Raw genomic sequence first — 16981 nt, 5'->3', positions numbered from 1 at the left:
AGGTATCAATACAGAATATATTTGCTATTTTTTTTTTTTAAAGATTTTTTTTTTATTTTTTCCTTTTTCTCCCCAAAGCCCCCCGGTACATAGTTGTGTATTCTTCGTTGTGGGTTCTTCTAGTTGTGGCATGTGGGACGCTGCCTCAGCGTGGTCTGAAGAGCAGTGTCATGTCCGCGCCCAGGATTCGAACTAACGAAACACTGGGCCGCCTGCAGCGGAGCGCGCGAACTTAACCACTCGGCCACGGGGCCAGCCCCCTATATTTGCTATTTTTAAAAGTCGTGATTAAGTATCTCTCTACTCAAGTGTTTTCAACAAGGCATTTCTTGCTGCTTTTACAAATCACGCTTGTAAAATATTGGTTTCAGTGACTCATTCCCTACGTGTTTTACACTGAGCAGCATCCTTGGAAAATAAAAATTATTTTTCTCCTCATGGGCATCTGTTAACTTGTTACATTTCCTTCTCCTTGTCAAAATCCACGATTTTTTATTTTTGTTTTTAAGCTTTAATTCATGTGAGTTTCTTACCATTCTTCACCCTGCTTATTTACCAAGGTTCACAGTAACTAGCTAGTAAAGTATCTTTATTAATCAGACTTCAACGATCTTAGAAGCCATAAGCCTTTAATCATGTTTGTTAGTAATAATGCAAAATTGGTTGGATTTTGAAACATTTCACTACTGTTTTTCTTTTGGTTAATACTACTTTGGTTGAAAGAGAAGGGGAGTGACAGAGGAATATTTTGTTAATAACCCTTTCCATTAAATATCAGCCAGGAGATAAAGCAATTTAGAAATGCTAAGGTGATTTAATGGTGGATCAAAGTTAATGGGAATAGAATATTCACAAAACCTTTTCTAACTTTAAGTAAAACGAAGTACAACAGTAATTTAAAAGTATAGAGTGCTGTCAACGTAAGTTGCCATGCTTTGTCAGGGTGAAGGTGCTTAAGATTACTCGGGGAACTGCAGCAGAAACTTCTTAAAGACTTAAAATTTCAGTGGAACTTGAGTAAGACTTTTCAGTGCTTTTTTTTCTTATTTGTGTACCTTAAGTCAAGGGCAGTGGTTTATTTCTTCTCTGTGTCAAACTGGTCCCACCCCATACCCTTGGATAAAAGAAAAATAAAATACTTTAAGAGTGAGAAAATACTTAGGCTATGTTTAGAAGGTTACTATTTGTTCCGAATCTAAGAGATTTTCTTTGGTTAAAACAAACAGAATAATAGCTTTTGATTATATCTTTCTAATGGTAATTTTTCAAACACATTGGAAGTATGATCTGTAGTAGTGAATGCCAGTAGCTGTGCTTCCACAGGATGGCAGTGTAGTAACATTTTCATGATGTAATAAATGATTTACAATATTATTGATGTTGTGCATTTTTTTAGAGCTCACTAGTTTGATGGAAAGCTTTATTCTGGTTTAAAAGGCTAAGAAAAGTAGGTTAACATGGGTGGTTAGAAAGTTGTAATAAATGTGGATGGTAGTTTAGTCACGTATCCCGGAGAGTCTGTAGGAAGAATTGGTGGGGAATGATTGCTGTGGGTTTGTGTTGTTGAAGTCTTCTGAGAACATTAGAGAATGGTACAGGTGTTGTCAACTGCCTCTTCAATGCTTGTGTCAAGAAGAGGCGATCTCTCCCGCCTTTAAGTTTTTATAGAGCCAGGGTTTTTTTCCACCCATGTCACGTGTCCTTGCATCATTGTAGTGTGGTTATTTGTGTAAATCCTTGATTTTCCCAGTTAGATATCTAACTTTTAGAGGATGGGATTGATCTTAATAAGATTTTGTATTTTTAGAGTGTCTTGACCATAGTAGACATAAAGTTAATATTTGAATGAATCAACTAAAGAGGTAATTTTTAAACACACTGTTAGATGCTATAGTCCAAAGCCTAGAGAAAACATATTTTCATTTTGCAGTAGAGATTGTCTTTATTTTTGAGAATTGAGCGTTACTTCACTATTTCTTTCTACTCAAATATATCTAATTTCTACCTTCTTTGTTTTAAAACATAGGTTTGTAAATGGAATTTAAATTGAGGCATAGAGATGTATATCTAATTTTACAGATTTAAGGAGAAGAGCAGCATTAAGCAAGATGAGTTTGTGATATTTTATGTTATCTGGCAAACAATCCTGAATTTTATTTAATGGAAATACTTATCTGTATATTGAAGAATGCATGAGATAGAACATATATCCACCTATGTAAACGTCTCAGGATCAGTGATCCAAAATATATAAAAATAGAGGAGACTTAAATCCAGTTCTCTTAAAAGAAAATGATTATTTTTGCGTTATGGCATATATGCATTTATCAGTTTTGTATCATGGGTGCATAAATGAGGCTAGTTTGGATAGAGGTATAAATGAGGCTAGTTTGGATAGAGGAATATTTCAGAGGTAAAATATTCTTGAGAACTTGCCTGTTTCTATTAGTTCAGCTTTATTTGACATAACCTATGTTTACGAAGTAATACAAATTAAAGTCCCACCTGGCCATTTATGTTTCCTGAGATTGAGTTTCTTTTTCTTGAACTTACCTCCATCACTCCTACTGTTAACTTGAACTCTAGCGCAAAGCTTTCTATATAAAGTGTTTTCTTTTTTACTGATTACAATAAATGTCTCTGCAAAGTTGCATAAATCCACTGAATTGAGAATATTATCAGATTTCTTCTTCTCTTTTTGAATATGTCTGGAAATGAACTTGAGCAAATCCCTGAGAGGGAACTTCATCGAAAGTTCTCAAGCATGTGATTGCTGAAATTTTTACATTGCCAAGCACAACATAGTTCCATTTGAAGAGAGAGAATAGGAATATGAATGTGTATGTGTGCCCACTTACCTTCCTGTGATTATTCTGGAAAATGTGACTTAGAGGGAAGTAAATGGGCTGGAGACTTTTGCTTTTTACTATATAATATAGAAAATGTAATATATATAGTTTTTTAAAACAAAAAACCTATTACCTTTGCAATTAAGAACAAACCAGTAATTCATAGAGACAGATGCAGATTTGTGTTTGCCTTGGGCTGGAATGGGGGGAATAGAGAACAATTGCTGAATGAGTCTGGGGTTGTCTTTTGAGGAGATGAAAATGTTTTGGGACTAGAGAGACATGGTAGTTGCACAATGTTGTGAATGTACTAAATACCCCTGAGTTCTTTGCTTTAAAATGATTATATGTGAATTTCACCTCAATTTTTAAAAAGGCTTTAGTTTTTTGTTCAACATGTGCCATTAGTCCAAATTCTGTGACAGTGTTATAACATTCAGTGTTCATTTGTGTTTATAAGAAAGAGAAATCCAGCCTCAGAGGTGATTGAGGTATTTGGATGTAAGGGGACTTAGCTATAATTAAAACACATATATGACATAGGTTTTCTCAGGCCTGACCTGTCTAGTTGTGCCTCTGTGTGTTCAATATTTGTCTAAGGTTTGATTTCTCAGTTCTGGGTGTCTAAAAGGCCTGTTGATCATAGAATCTTAGGTTACTATTGTTAGCAGGGATCTACAAATCTTCTTGTACAAACCCCTCATTCTGTAGTGAGGAACCTGAAACTTTTCTTGTTAAGTAGTTGTTCAAGATCACATAATGCCGTGTTCCCATTTTTTTCTGGTTCTGCCTCTGACTCTGTCAGGATGTCTACACAAGACTGATTTTTAAAAGAAACATGTTATTAGAAAACTCATCAACCAAACTGGTTGATGGTTCAAGTCATGACATAGAAATTCTTATTTACTTAACTTTTATTGTATTTGTGTTTGAGTACCTCACTGAGGGTAATTCTATTCCAACATTAATATGTCTGGAAAGTACTGTATTGGATGGATTACTTTTGTAGTCTCCTTCAGACAACCAGTTCTCCATTAGCTTGAGGTCATTGGAAATGTTATTCATGTATATTGGTCCTTCCTATTAAATTTACTTGAGCTTCTTATCCTTTTCCTAACACTCTACTGATCATCTCTTATCAGACAGCTTGAGGGGCAACTTAACATTTGAACCATTGGACCATAATTTACCTTGTATAGATGGGTTTCTTTTAACAGCAAATAAACATTCTTTCTCAGCTAAGCTGGGTAAAGAGAAGAGGTGTATGCTGTATGCTATGCTATACAGTGTGTAGCATGCATATAGGTATGCTATAACAGTTCTCTTCCTAAGTATACCCCCAGTCTTTTTTCCTAATAGAGTAATTTATTTGCCAACAACTAAATATTGACTATGCTTTATATGAGTTTTATCAATGAAATAATTTTCACATTAACTTATTTCAGATGGGTTTTATCATCTTTGCTAAATAATTTTTAGTTACAGTAATTCCAAGTACAACTTTCTCTGTATTCAGCTTGTCTAATAGTGATCTGTGAACACCTAAATGTAGAACAAGTCTGTTTCACAAATTGTAACCATCCCCATTTGCCTATACATTTAGGTTGATACAAGCCAAGAATACTATAGTATACTCAATGCCAAGAGCAAATAGATTTCCTTTATTAGACCCTAATAAGTTCAGTAACTAGTCTGTTTTGTGGCGTGACTTCTGTGTACTTAGTCCTTTTCTTCTTTAAACACAGAAAACTTAGTGGATGGACTTTTTTTTTTTTTTTTTTTTTTTTACTGGTAAGTACTCCACAAAGAGTATTAGGACACTATAAAAAGGGTGTGAAACGCTTGAGCTTTTGAGACAATAGCAGCTATTCATATATGATGATCATAAGTATTCATTAGGTCATGCATACTTTGGTTTAATGCCAACAGGAATGCTGTTTACTTATTTATATATTACATAGCTTCTTGGGTCATGACAATGATTATTAATGATAGATTGAAAAAAACTTGATTCCATTTTGGGGAGAGGAAAGTAGCACCAGTCTCTTAAACTCTTCTAAATGATATTTTGTAAAATAAAGTACTTAAAATAATATATATTTTTTAAATTGGCAGAAAGAAAACCAATGTTACCTCGGTAAAAAAATTAAAGGGCCAGCCCAGTGGCGTAGGGTTAAGTTTGTGCACTCTACTTCGGTGGCCTGGGGTTTGCAGGTTCGGATCCTGGGCGGCTCATCAAGCCATGCTGTGGCGGTATCCCACATACAAAATAGAGGAAGATTGGCACAGATGTTGGCTCAGAAACAATCTTCCTCACCAAAAAATAAGAAGAATTTTTTTTAAATGGCAGAATTTTTGTGATTTATAATGTATGATTAACCATCAAATATGTATCAAATAGAACAGTCACTTCAAGATTCTGTTCTTAAAATAAGTTCACTTAAAACTTCACTAAAAATATGTTATCTGTATATTTATGTTTAAAGTACTTAATGGTAGTAGTAAATTATCCTTGTTTTCTATTTTGTCTTTATAGCATATAGCACTTTCTACATTGTGGGTTTAATATTATCCATGCAGATACCGTTTGTGGGATTCCAGCCAATCAGAACAAGTGAACATATGGCAGCTGCAGGTATGAAAAAATATTTATTTTCCTTCTTCTAAAGAATATATGAATGTGTGACTGGCCAGTCTTCAAGGGAATGAAGTGTTTTTTTGGTTTTAATTTTCATCTTACTGGTTCTAAAACACCATCACTATAAAATAAGAATATCATAGAGTTTTATTTAGAGTTTCTGATATTGTGTTCCCAAAAGTGTCTGTCTTCCCAGCCACTGCTGTTTTGAAAAGGAGAACATGCATTTTTGGCACAATCCGTGTTATTTGCAAATACTAAGTAACATTTACTTTGTATAAACAAACACTAAACAGTGGTGTATCTGTACACTGAGTTATGTACCACTGAGTTTCCATTTCAGCAAATTTAAATGGAACATTTCATTTTTATGTCCCTTACATCTCACTAAAATATTTTATTTATATTCACTAACTGGAATTAATGGCTTTTATGTTGTTAAAAAGTCATATCATTTCCTTCCATGTAAGCAGAGTACTTCGCCATTATTAATCTGGGTCACAATTAACAAGATAATGGGAGATCTTAGAGATTCTCAACGCAAGCTCCATGACCTGTAGGAAGTCCATTGGTATTATTTTATTTGTAATGTTTTATGAATATCAGTATATTTAACTTTCTGAGATGATGTTCTGTAGCTTTTATCAGATTCTCAGGGAGAATCTTGAACTCCCTCCCCCAAGAAAGTTAAGAACCCCCCACCTTACTGTTACATAGCACTTTAAAATCTGTGAAATACTTTTACTTACATTTATAATTTGATGTTAGGGGCCAGCCCCATGGCCTAGTAGTTAAGTTCAGCATGTTCTACTTCAGTGTCTTGGGTTTAGTTCCCAGGAGTGACAGCAACCCACATACAAAATAGAGGAAGATACGCACAGATGTTAGCTCAGGGCGCATCTTCCTCAGCAAAAAAAAAAAAAAATATATATATATATATATATATATATAAAATTTGATGTTATAAAATTACCGAGTAGTAATTTGAGAGCGAGAGAAATGTGTATTCAGTTTTGAGTATACAGTCATGTATAGCAATGTTTGTGTAGACACACAGTCACTTGACTCTATGCGTATGTGTTGTTATATTTCTTAAAATCTAAATCTTTAATGATGCTTATTTAACCATTCTAAAATGAACTTTTAAAAATAACCCTTATGACTGAATTTTTTTAAGCAAAAAGTCAGTCTTCCAGATGGGATAGGATACTCATTTCTTTGTTTAGTTTTAAACCTAGTGCTTTTGTGTTGTGTTCTGTACACTTTGACAATTACTTTTCACTATTACTACTTTAATTTTATTTATCTTAGCACTCACCCTTATATTTACTAATTTAGCATCTTGTATAATAGGTGTGTAATTAAGGTCACATTCCTCACTCAATTATAAACAGTAACTATATATCAAGATTCTCCTGATCCAAGTAATATGTATCCTTCAGTAAATCTCAGGATTGTTTTTTAATGACGTTTGTATTCCTCTCCCCTCCAGAAAACATCACTAAAATCTGGAAAAGGGAGGAGTTTAATGTGCTAAATAGGCTCCAGTTATTGATTGAAGTGGGATTTTTCTTGCCTGGTCCATGTATGGGAAGTCTGATCATTTCAGAAAAAATGTGTAACAGAATTTTTTGGATTTATTAATTGGTTAACTATCATTTGACAAGGAAAATGTCGGTTAGATGAAATGACTAGTCGTGGATATGACTGGTACAGGGTATTAAGAAGCTCTTCCAAATTAACGTTTTTAAATGTCCTTGGCAAAGTGCTTTGTTGATTATTTATTTGACCCTTTTCTTTAATTAGGTGTCTTTGCATTGCTGCAAGCTTATGCTTTCTTGCAGTATCTGAGAGACCGACTAACAAAACAAGAGTTCCAGACCCTTTTCTTTTTGGGTGTATCACTAGCTGCAGGTGCTGTCTTCCTTAGTGTCATCTATTTGACTTATACAGGTAGGTGTCATCACCTGTAAGATGTGAATCTTGTCTCCAGATTATTGAAAATGGTAATTCTTTTGCAAATTTTGTACATGTTCCATTTACCCTAGCAGGTCAAATACTGTGGTTGTATTCTTTACAAAAAATATAAAAATAATAGTCAAAGATTCTTAAATCTGAATAGCACTACAAATTGTGATTTCTTTTTATTTTAACAGTATCTTAATTTTGCTGCTTCAGAATCTGATAAATTCACTTTCAAGCACCCTCTTGATAGATGAATAGGCCCAAACTGTATAAAATTAAAAGCTTCCAGTGTTAACCTATTGCATGCTTGCTCTCTCGTGTACTCTTTCTCTCTCTCTCCTACTTTTAAACCATCAACCAAACCAGTTTCAGTCTGCTTCTGTATTCTACATTAGTCTGTTATCCTGACTTCACTTCACTTATCCTGACTTCTAGTCCCTAGAAACAAGTCAAATTCTTCCTAAAGGTATTCCATCTGTCAAATTAATGTACCAGCCTAGCTCATAAAATTATGAAAAATTAATTGACAGGAGTAAAAGGGCATGAATGTTTAAAATCATCTTTGTAATTTATGCAAATTTGGCATACTGGATTTGATAATTTAGACACCTCCCCCCTTTTTAAATTATCCAATGCTGTGTTAATGTCTTTGCTTTATTTTAGTAGTCAACTAGAAGTTTAAGAGAGAACTGGAAAACTTTCTACAGTTTTATCTATCAACTTATGTTTCTCTGGAAATATAATCTCTGTGGATATTTGGATTTTTTGATCACTGATTTTATCTGACAGCCAGCTTTGTGAAATATGTTGTCACCTACAAAAGAAAACTGAAATTCTCTGAATATTAGTTTAAATTAATCAATAATAATCAGTAAGCATAAAACCAATGTAACAATAAAAAGGCAAATTAATTTCCTTTGCATTTTTCCTTCCAAGGTTACATTGCACCATGGAGTGGCAGGTTTTATTCATTATGGGACACTGGGTAAGTGCAGTTATTTGCCCTCATATTATATTAAAATGCTCTTTTTTTCTCTTCTTGTCAGCATCTCCGTCAATACTTGAGCAATCTTTCTAAAGTACCTAGTTTATACTAGTGTAGTAAATGTTGAATACCTTATGGTTTTTCTTTGTTACAATGCCTGTTTGGAATGAACCTTTAGTATGATATATAGGTCCTATTTTTGTTCTACATGGACAACTCCTTATTTTAGTTTTGTTTGACAAAACATTTAAGGTAGTATTTGTGTTATTTTAATGCTTGACTTTTGTTTTTACCAATGTATTCAAAGTTTTCATCTTTTAGTAATATTTAATTTTTAATCACTAAGGATGGATGTTATATTGTAAAACCATACACTGTGGATATGAAGAAAAAATTTAACTTGTTTTCTAATACCACTCTAAGTTCTTCGGCATTTTTAATCTGTCAAATATGCTAGAAAATATTTGTTTCATTTTTTTGAGTGCTATTATAAAATGAGTTAATTTTTAAAAATGGTTTTAAATTACCTAGTTCAATAAAACTTGTTGTCTCTTAAAATGTTTTCCTAAGGATAAGAAACTATCTGTTGATAATTTACCTCTCTCACCTGTTCCTGCTGTTCTGTCTTCTTTGTTACTCCCTATCTGGCCCAATAAAAAAACCCATCACAATTTATTGAATGGGCCTGCCTTTTGATATGATACCAAAACGGTTTATGTTCAGGTCTAACTAAAGGGCATAAGCAAATTATGTATGAATGACTGAAACTAACATTTAGACACAGACTTCAAGAGATCAGCCTGTGGATCACCAGAGAGTTTGAGGGAAAACCCCAGTTGTAGACAGTTATTCTGATTAGGCTAAATTACTAGGTTAAATTTTTGTCAGTCTTACTTACTCTTGCTTTCTAAACTTTAATTGACTGCTTTGGAATCTCAGGGCATTTCAGGAATAATTTGTCCTGTCCTTTCCATTTTCCTCACCTGCCTCCGTGCCATCTCCTTTTTAAGAAAAATATTGTGGCAGCATAATATCTTGTTAGATAAGGTATTTCTACTAGTAGTAAGTCCAAAAGGTAATCAAACTCATTGATGCAGATGTAGGAGATGCTAAGTTAAACTGCAGAACAAATTCCTATTTGAGCAAAGATTTTTGTATTAAAGGTCAGAGCCAACACTTTTTTATAACTGGCCTTAGATAATTCTCCCAATTTTCAGGAGAGCATATTGGTTTTAGGTTTACCAAGGTGGAGCAGATTTATTTCCAATATAGCAGGTTACAATGGAATGTACTTTTAAGTGATAAGGGGTGGGAAATAGGAACCATATCTGCAATCAAAATTTCTTCTAAAAGAAACAACTGTTTTATCATTTTCATTTTAAATAATATTAACTTTTTTAATACCAGGTATGCAAAAATACACATTCCAATTATTGCATCCGTGTCTGAGCATCAACCTACAACTTGGGTGTCTTTCTTCTTTGATCTACATATTCTTGTATGTACCTTCCCAGCAGGCCTGTGGTTCTGCATTAAAAATATCAACGATGAAAGAGTATTTGGTAAGAGATTTTTTAATAAAACTGTGATTTGGAACAATTTATTTTCATTATTGAGATTATCACTTCAAAGTTTTGTTTTTCTTTGCTTGACTCTATGCATATTCAAGATGTTTCCTCTTATTTTGCATAAATGCCTAATCAAGAAAAACTCAGCAATTTTGTATTGTATATACTCTAATTATATATATATATATATATAGCTTTTAATTTAGTACTTGTATAGAAATTTTTAATTCAGTTTATTATGGTTTTTGAGAAGTTAACGTTGTCATTGTCTGTGGCTGAGAATTGGAAATTATAACTTTATTCACCTTATAGTCTTGACTTCACTTTCTAAGTTAGATTTGATTAAGTAGGAAGAAGTTTGCATCCATCGTCCAAATTTCAGTGCAAAGTATATTTTGTAATGAAATAAGAATCACCTTTAAGTAAACACCCTTTCACTGATAGATTTGTGTATATTTCCAACTAACAAGACTTAGAAATACGAACTATTTTAAAGCCAAGTGTTTAGGATCTGACATTCAAAATATAAATGGACAATATAAGCAGATACCAACAACTTCTACATGATTCAATTATCACAAGAAGTATGCTGTGGCTGTTTTGCATGTGATAAAACCTGAAACTGAAAAAAGTTGTGTAACATGCACCGGGTCACACAAGCAAACAATTTGTAGTACCAGGAGTTGAACTTGTACAAATATGGGGCCTGGACCATTAGGGACGCTCAAAGTATTATTCCAGAGTAAAGTCAGGAGAGAAAATAAAGTCCCTGCATGGGTCCTAACTGAAGGACTCATTCTCCTCTGGTTTATATAGATCAGTGGACTCTGGATAAGGCCATGTTAGTACTGCATCATTCAAAAAGATTTGGCTTAAACACACTGTCCACCTAATGGCTCAGCAATCCTAATTCTAGGTGAATACCCAAAAAGAAATGAATGCGTATGTCCAACAAAGGACATATTTAAGAATGCACCTAGCAACTTCATCCATAATAGCTCTGAATTAGAAACATTCCAAAGGTTATCAGCAGAATAGATAAATATAAATGTTGATGTATTTGTACAATAGCAATTAATAAAAGAATAGCGTGGATAAATAAAAGAAGCCAGTACAAAAGAGAACACTTTGTGTAATTTCATTTGTATGAAGTTCAAGAATAAGGAAAACTAAATTAATGCTTTAGAAGTCCAAATAGTGTTTACCTTTTTTATAGGGGGGAGAACAGTTATTGACTGGGAAGAGGAGGTATAAAAATATTCTGTATTTTGATATGGGTAGTAAATACATAGATGTGTGCATATATAAAAATTCATTGAGCTATACACAAGAATATGATATAATGTATTTTGTGGTCAGGAAAAAAAGTTTTTGATTAGCTTCAAATGAGATAGGAGTTCAAATGACACATTGACTTTGTAAAGTCATATAGCCTTCAACCAGAAATGGTAGCGCCTTTTCCTGTGGTTAGCATAGTGTCTGGAAGGCTTTGGCTGTTTGAAATTACTTTCAGTTCTTTTTTAAAAAGCAGCCCCAAGGGTGTAGTAGTTCAGCACTCTCCACTTTGGCAACCTGGGTTTGGTTCCCAGGTGCAGACCTACACCACTCCTGGCCATGCTGGGGCAGTGACCCACATACAAAATAGGGGAAGATTGGCAACAGATATGAGCTCAGGGCAAATCTTCCTCAGCAAAAAAAAAAAAAGGCTCTTGGCAGTAACTACAGTTTCCTCCTTTGGTTAATAAATTATATTCTTCTCATCTCATTCTTACTTTAATGTGGGTTTTATGCCAGATATTGGCATTGTCTTTTCATAGACTTTGATTCTGTAAACTTACTGTGCCTAATGATATAATTTGCCAAATATGTTTTCATCCATCAGCTATGGATTTTCTAATATGTGATGCTGTTGACAAATAATGAATTCTTATTCCTCATAATAACTACAATTAAATTTGAATCATGATACATTTCTCTAAACAACAGTTTGTGTGTAGTGATTATTTAGTTTACGTAGTCAACACTAGTTATAATTTCTATATGACTATTAAATCAGTTGGTCAGTATTATTAATTTAAAACGGCTCTTTTTTGAGACTTTTGTCTGTTTTTAGATTTGGTTTATAATATGTTAAATTTTTAGTTCAGTTGCCTGTGAACGTTTTCTTTTCTGAAGTGTTATAAGAGAACTTGTCTTTGCAGTTGCTTTGTATGCAATCAGCGCTGTCTACTTTGCTGGAGTGATGGTGCGGCTGATGTTGACTTTGACTCCAGTCGTCTGTATGCTGTCTGCAATTGCCTTCTCAAATGTTTTTGAGCACTATTTGGGGGATGACATGAAAAGGGAAAACCCACCTGTGGAGGACAGCAGTGATGAGGATGACAAAAGAAACCCAGGAAATTTGTATGATAAGGTGGGAAATCTAAAGTAAGGCCTTTAAAAATTTTATGTACTTTATTTTTTCCTCCACAATAAGAACCATACATATTAATAAATGTGTTTAAAGAAAGATTTAGACAAACTGTGACATTTCTAGTTGGTCTATACTATTTGCCTCAAATTTGAAGTTGGGTCTTTTAGCTCAAAGTAAGAAAGTAGAATATAATCAGAGAAGGAATTCTCATTTGTTTTTGGTCAAGTTTTATGTAAAACCCCTGTAATTACATAAAACTTAGCACTATAGCCATTCTGAAACCATGTGCCCAAGTGCTTATCCTTGAGGTCCATAGTCAGTGTAAACTTTTTCAGTATTTGGTTGATTGAATAGTAAAATAAAGGGAATAAAGTGCCTTTAAAAATGAAGCCTCCAATTTGTTAGCAAAAGGGGGCTGGCCGATAGAATGTAATTCGCTTTTAACCTCCCAGGCAACAGCAGGATTATATTTGGTGAAACACAGAAAAGACTTGAAAGAATTAGAGCACTTGTCTTGAATGACATATTAAATTTTACTATTTAACTGGGTTTTTAAATACCAGTAAGCAATGAAACTTCCTAGTTTAAGTGTTAACTTTGAAATTCTTTCTTTCCTTACTATAGGTCCAATATAATTCATACAGATTTGTGTTAATAAAGCACATACTTTCTGTTGTGTCTGTAGTAGTTATTTGTTTTGTGGTTTCTTAACTAGCCTTGCAGTTTAGAAAGTATGACTCTATTCTCTTCTCTCTTCCAGTTTTTGGTAGGCTTTTTTGTTGTTTTCAAAAATGTAATCTTAACAGGTCTGTTGGTTTTGGGGTTTGGAAATTGGAAGACTGATTCTGATAATGCAATTTTTTCCTATGCTAAAGTCCTACATGGGTCTGGTTTATAGCTGGACATTGCCATTTTCAGGATGAGGAACTCAGATTTTATAAGAAAAGACTGCCACAATGAGGGCATTTGGTTATCTCCGTTGTATTTACATAAAACAAAAGGACAACTGGGTGTGAAAGCAGCTTCTTACTGCAGATATTTTGCTCTGTGACTAGCTCCTGGATTGGATATAGTCCCAGGAAGCCTTCTCATTCACATTTGACTTTAGAATCTACCTTGATAAATTTTAGGAAACATTGTATCACTGACACAAGAATACTCAAAGAATAAATTGATTAACATTCTCCCAACTTTTCACCTTGAGTGTCTTAATGAAGCAAGTTAAATGATGAATTTGTCTAACCAGTTTTTTATATCTTCAGGCAGGTAAAGTGAGGAAACATGTAACTGAACAGGAAAAAACTGAAGAGGGATTAGGTCCTAATATAAAAAGCATTGTCACCATGTTGATGCTGATGCTATTGATGATGTTTGCAGTCCACTGTACCTGGGTCACAAGCAATGCCTACTCCAGTCCAAGTGTAGTCTTGGCCTCTTACAATCATGATGGGTAAGAAAATAACTTGGTTACAAAAGGATTTTATACCTATTCTTTTTTTCTGTCTCAAAACATACAATTCAAAGATAGGTGTTTGTGAGGCTCTGCATATGAATCTACCACGTTTTTCTTATGGCCTCTTCCTCGCCCAGCCCCTTTGGTTGAAGTGGGTAATAATCATTGTATTTCATGCTCTTTTCCAGAATATCTTTACATCATAACATATACATCATTTTTTCTCGAAGTGTGGTCCTTGGACACAGGGCATCATCATTACCAGGAAACTTGTTAAAAATGCAAATTGTAGACACTCCACCTAAACCTATTGAATCAGGAACTTGAGGTTGGGGCTCAGCAATCTGTGGTTTAATAAGCCCTGCAGGTGATGGAGCTAAAATTTAAGAACAGCTGATTTATATATTGCCTCTCCACTCTCCCACCCCAGCTTCTGCTTTAACTTGGGTGTTTGTTTGACTTACAGAATATCAGGCCCCACCCCAGAACTGCTAAACCAGAATTTGCTTTTTTATAAGATAACCAGGTGATTTGTGTGCATATTAAACTTTAAGAAGCATTAGTCTAGCTCTTCATTGATCCCCCACCCCATCGTTGAGGCTTTTAACTACCATCCTTAAAATGTGAAATTATTGAATGGTTTAGCACCTCAAGATTTTCAGTTACCCTCTTCACATTTAGAAGCTATCATTTAAAAGACTATTGTGATTCTTTTCAGCACCAGGAATATCTTAGATGATTTTAGAGAAGCTTACTTTTGGCTAAGGCAAAATACAGATGAACATGCCCGAGTGATGTCTTGGTGGGATTATGGCTATCAGATAGCTGGAATGGCTAATAGAACTACTTTGGTGGATAATAACACCTGGAATAACAGCCACATAGCACTGGTAAGAATTTGATAAACAAAAGATCAAAAATTATAAATCTTTACTATTTAGGAATCAGGTTTCACTTGTGATTAAGTAAGAAAAATGTGGATAGAACTCCTCTTTGCTTGCTGAATTCTCAAAATACATCTTTACACGTTTATTCAATCAAGTGAGTTCAAGCTATGCTTATTTATTTTGTTTTTAAGAATGGTATTTATTTATTTATCATTCAGAATTGTAGGCTGATTTCTGGCAGATCTTGTGATTTTTATTTAGCTCTCTGGAGAATTAGGCAAAATTGGAAACTTTTAGAATACTGTGTTTGACTTGTATTTTCCATTTTATAAATTAAGATAACTATTTGGAAATATGTAAAGCAAATGCACTGTATTTTATAGATATGCAGATTATGTTCACCTTAACTATTAAATGACTAGTTTGCATAAATTAAGGTAATCACCTCAATGTTCTTTAAAGATTTAAATAGATAACTAGAGTTAACCAAATGAATTCTATTTGTATTAGTGTTGTAGGTAATCTGTCTGGTAGACTGAGGAGAATATATTTGTGCTAGCCAGATCACTGGTCATCTCTGGCCTGAAGTTGGAGAAATTCTACTTCTTTTAAGCCTGCTGCTTTTGTATTAAGAGGTTAATTTCATGAAACTTAATTATTAGCAAAATATTAGATGTATTCTGATTTTGACATTTCTGCTATAACTGGTTGTAGTAAGTAGGATGCTTAAAAATTTCAGTGAATTTGTTGAATTCATAGCAAATCATTTCTCTGAAAAGAATTCCATGTTAAATCAGAGTCTTGAGATGCATTCATTTTTGGTTTTAGTGTATTGTGGGACTAAGTACACATATTCTCATTTTTTTATTCTGTAGGTGGGAAAAGCTATGTCTTCAAATGAAACAGCAGCCTATAAAATCATGAGGAGTCTGGATGTAGATTATGTTTTGGTTATTTTTGGAGGGGTTATTGGCTATTCTGGTGATGACATCAACAAGTTTCTCTGGATGGTTAGGATAGCTGAAGGGGAACATCCAAAAGACATTCGGGTAAGAAACTAGGTCATTCCAGGTGTGTGAGAGACAGCTCGAGTGTCTAAGTAACTCTCTTATCTTGCTAATTGCATTGTATTCATTTTCATCATCCTATCTCCTAAATTAGTCCCTCACTCTGACTTTCCTATTAAAGATACTATAAGCATTTTCCCAGGTTTAAAACTTTTGAAACTCATACCTGATACTTCTGTTCTCCCCTACGAAGCAATCGTTTGTCAAGACTCTTGTTTTACTCCTTCACAGCCTCTCACTTCAGCCCTTTCTTTCCATTCCCATTGCTTCCACTCTAGTACTGACCCTTACGATCATAAACCTGAAACAGGACAGTAACCTTGAAATTGCTATCTTTGCCTTAGTCTTGTTCCCTCTCCCAGTCTAACATGACGTTGATCATGGCACTTTACAGCCTGAAAAACTTGAATAGATTAAGGAAAAGGGCCTTGAAACCAGACAGACGAGTTAAAACCAAAACCCTGCCACTGTCAGCTTGGTGCTATGGACCAAGTTATTTTTGGCCAGTCAGCATTATGTGCTTTGAGCACTAGGTCTTATTCTAGGTTCCGGGTTTTAATGATGAGTAAGGCAGCCTCAGATTATCACTAATGGGGATGCCAGGAATAGTTTATTTGTAGTGCTGTTATAAGAATTTGTAGTAATATAGATGAAGCTTCAGCTTACTGGCTGGTACGAAATAACCTCTGTAATGAAGCATTGGTATAAAATCCAAACTTCTTAGCTCGGAATGCAAACCCCTTAATACTTTGCTTTCCTTTGCTGGCCTTTTGTCTCTCTTATTTACAACTTTTTTCCACTCTGTCAGTCTGCTCTAGCCAGTGAAGCTCACCTTGTTTCTTCCTTGACTCATCTGACATGTGTGTTTACACTCTAATCTTTCTTGGAATACCTTCTTAGCACAGATTTGTCCCCTCTCCAGAAGCCCTTCTCTGGTGCGTCCATGTCTGCACTCATCATCGAATCGTACACAACTTGTTTTGTAGGTAGATTGTGTAGTCTTTCTCCCACTCAGTTGCGAGCTCATTGAGGATGGACACCCAGCTTTCTAGTTTACATGATGAAGACACAAAAGATGAAAGATTCACTGCTGATCCAGAATAAAAGAACCTTTTAGGAAAATGTATGCATATGTGTTGTGTGACAGGGACAAAGT

The 16981-nt window shown here is 34.3% G+C and overlaps 1 protein-coding gene across 1 annotated transcript in view; it reads left to right on the top strand.

The window, feature by feature from the left end:
• The window catches only part of STT3B (STT3 oligosaccharyltransferase complex catalytic subunit B), a 110134-nt gene that overhangs the window by 83441 nt on the left and 9712 nt on the right, over positions 1–16981 (top strand). Inside the window, exons 6-13 of the mRNA XM_014840958.3 lie at positions 5386–5484; positions 7294–7440; positions 8389–8437; positions 9845–9999; positions 12207–12418; positions 13681–13868; positions 14590–14761; positions 15634–15807. Of these exons, the coding sequence (XP_014696444.2) occupies positions 5386–5484; positions 7294–7440; positions 8389–8437; positions 9845–9999; positions 12207–12418; positions 13681–13868; positions 14590–14761; positions 15634–15807 (1196 nt within the window). The remainder of the gene's footprint in view (positions 1–5385; positions 5485–7293; positions 7441–8388; positions 8438–9844; positions 10000–12206; positions 12419–13680; positions 13869–14589; positions 14762–15633; positions 15808–16981) is intronic.

This window comes from Equus asinus, chromosome 21 (genome assembly GCF_041296235.1).
Source record: "Equus asinus isolate D_3611 breed Donkey chromosome 21, EquAss-T2T_v2, whole genome shotgun sequence".
Lineage (NCBI taxonomy): Eukaryota > Metazoa > Chordata > Mammalia > Perissodactyla > Equidae > Equus > Equus asinus.
The sequence above is the reverse complement of the archived record's forward strand: the minus strand, read 5'-3'. Positions and strand labels throughout refer to the sequence as shown.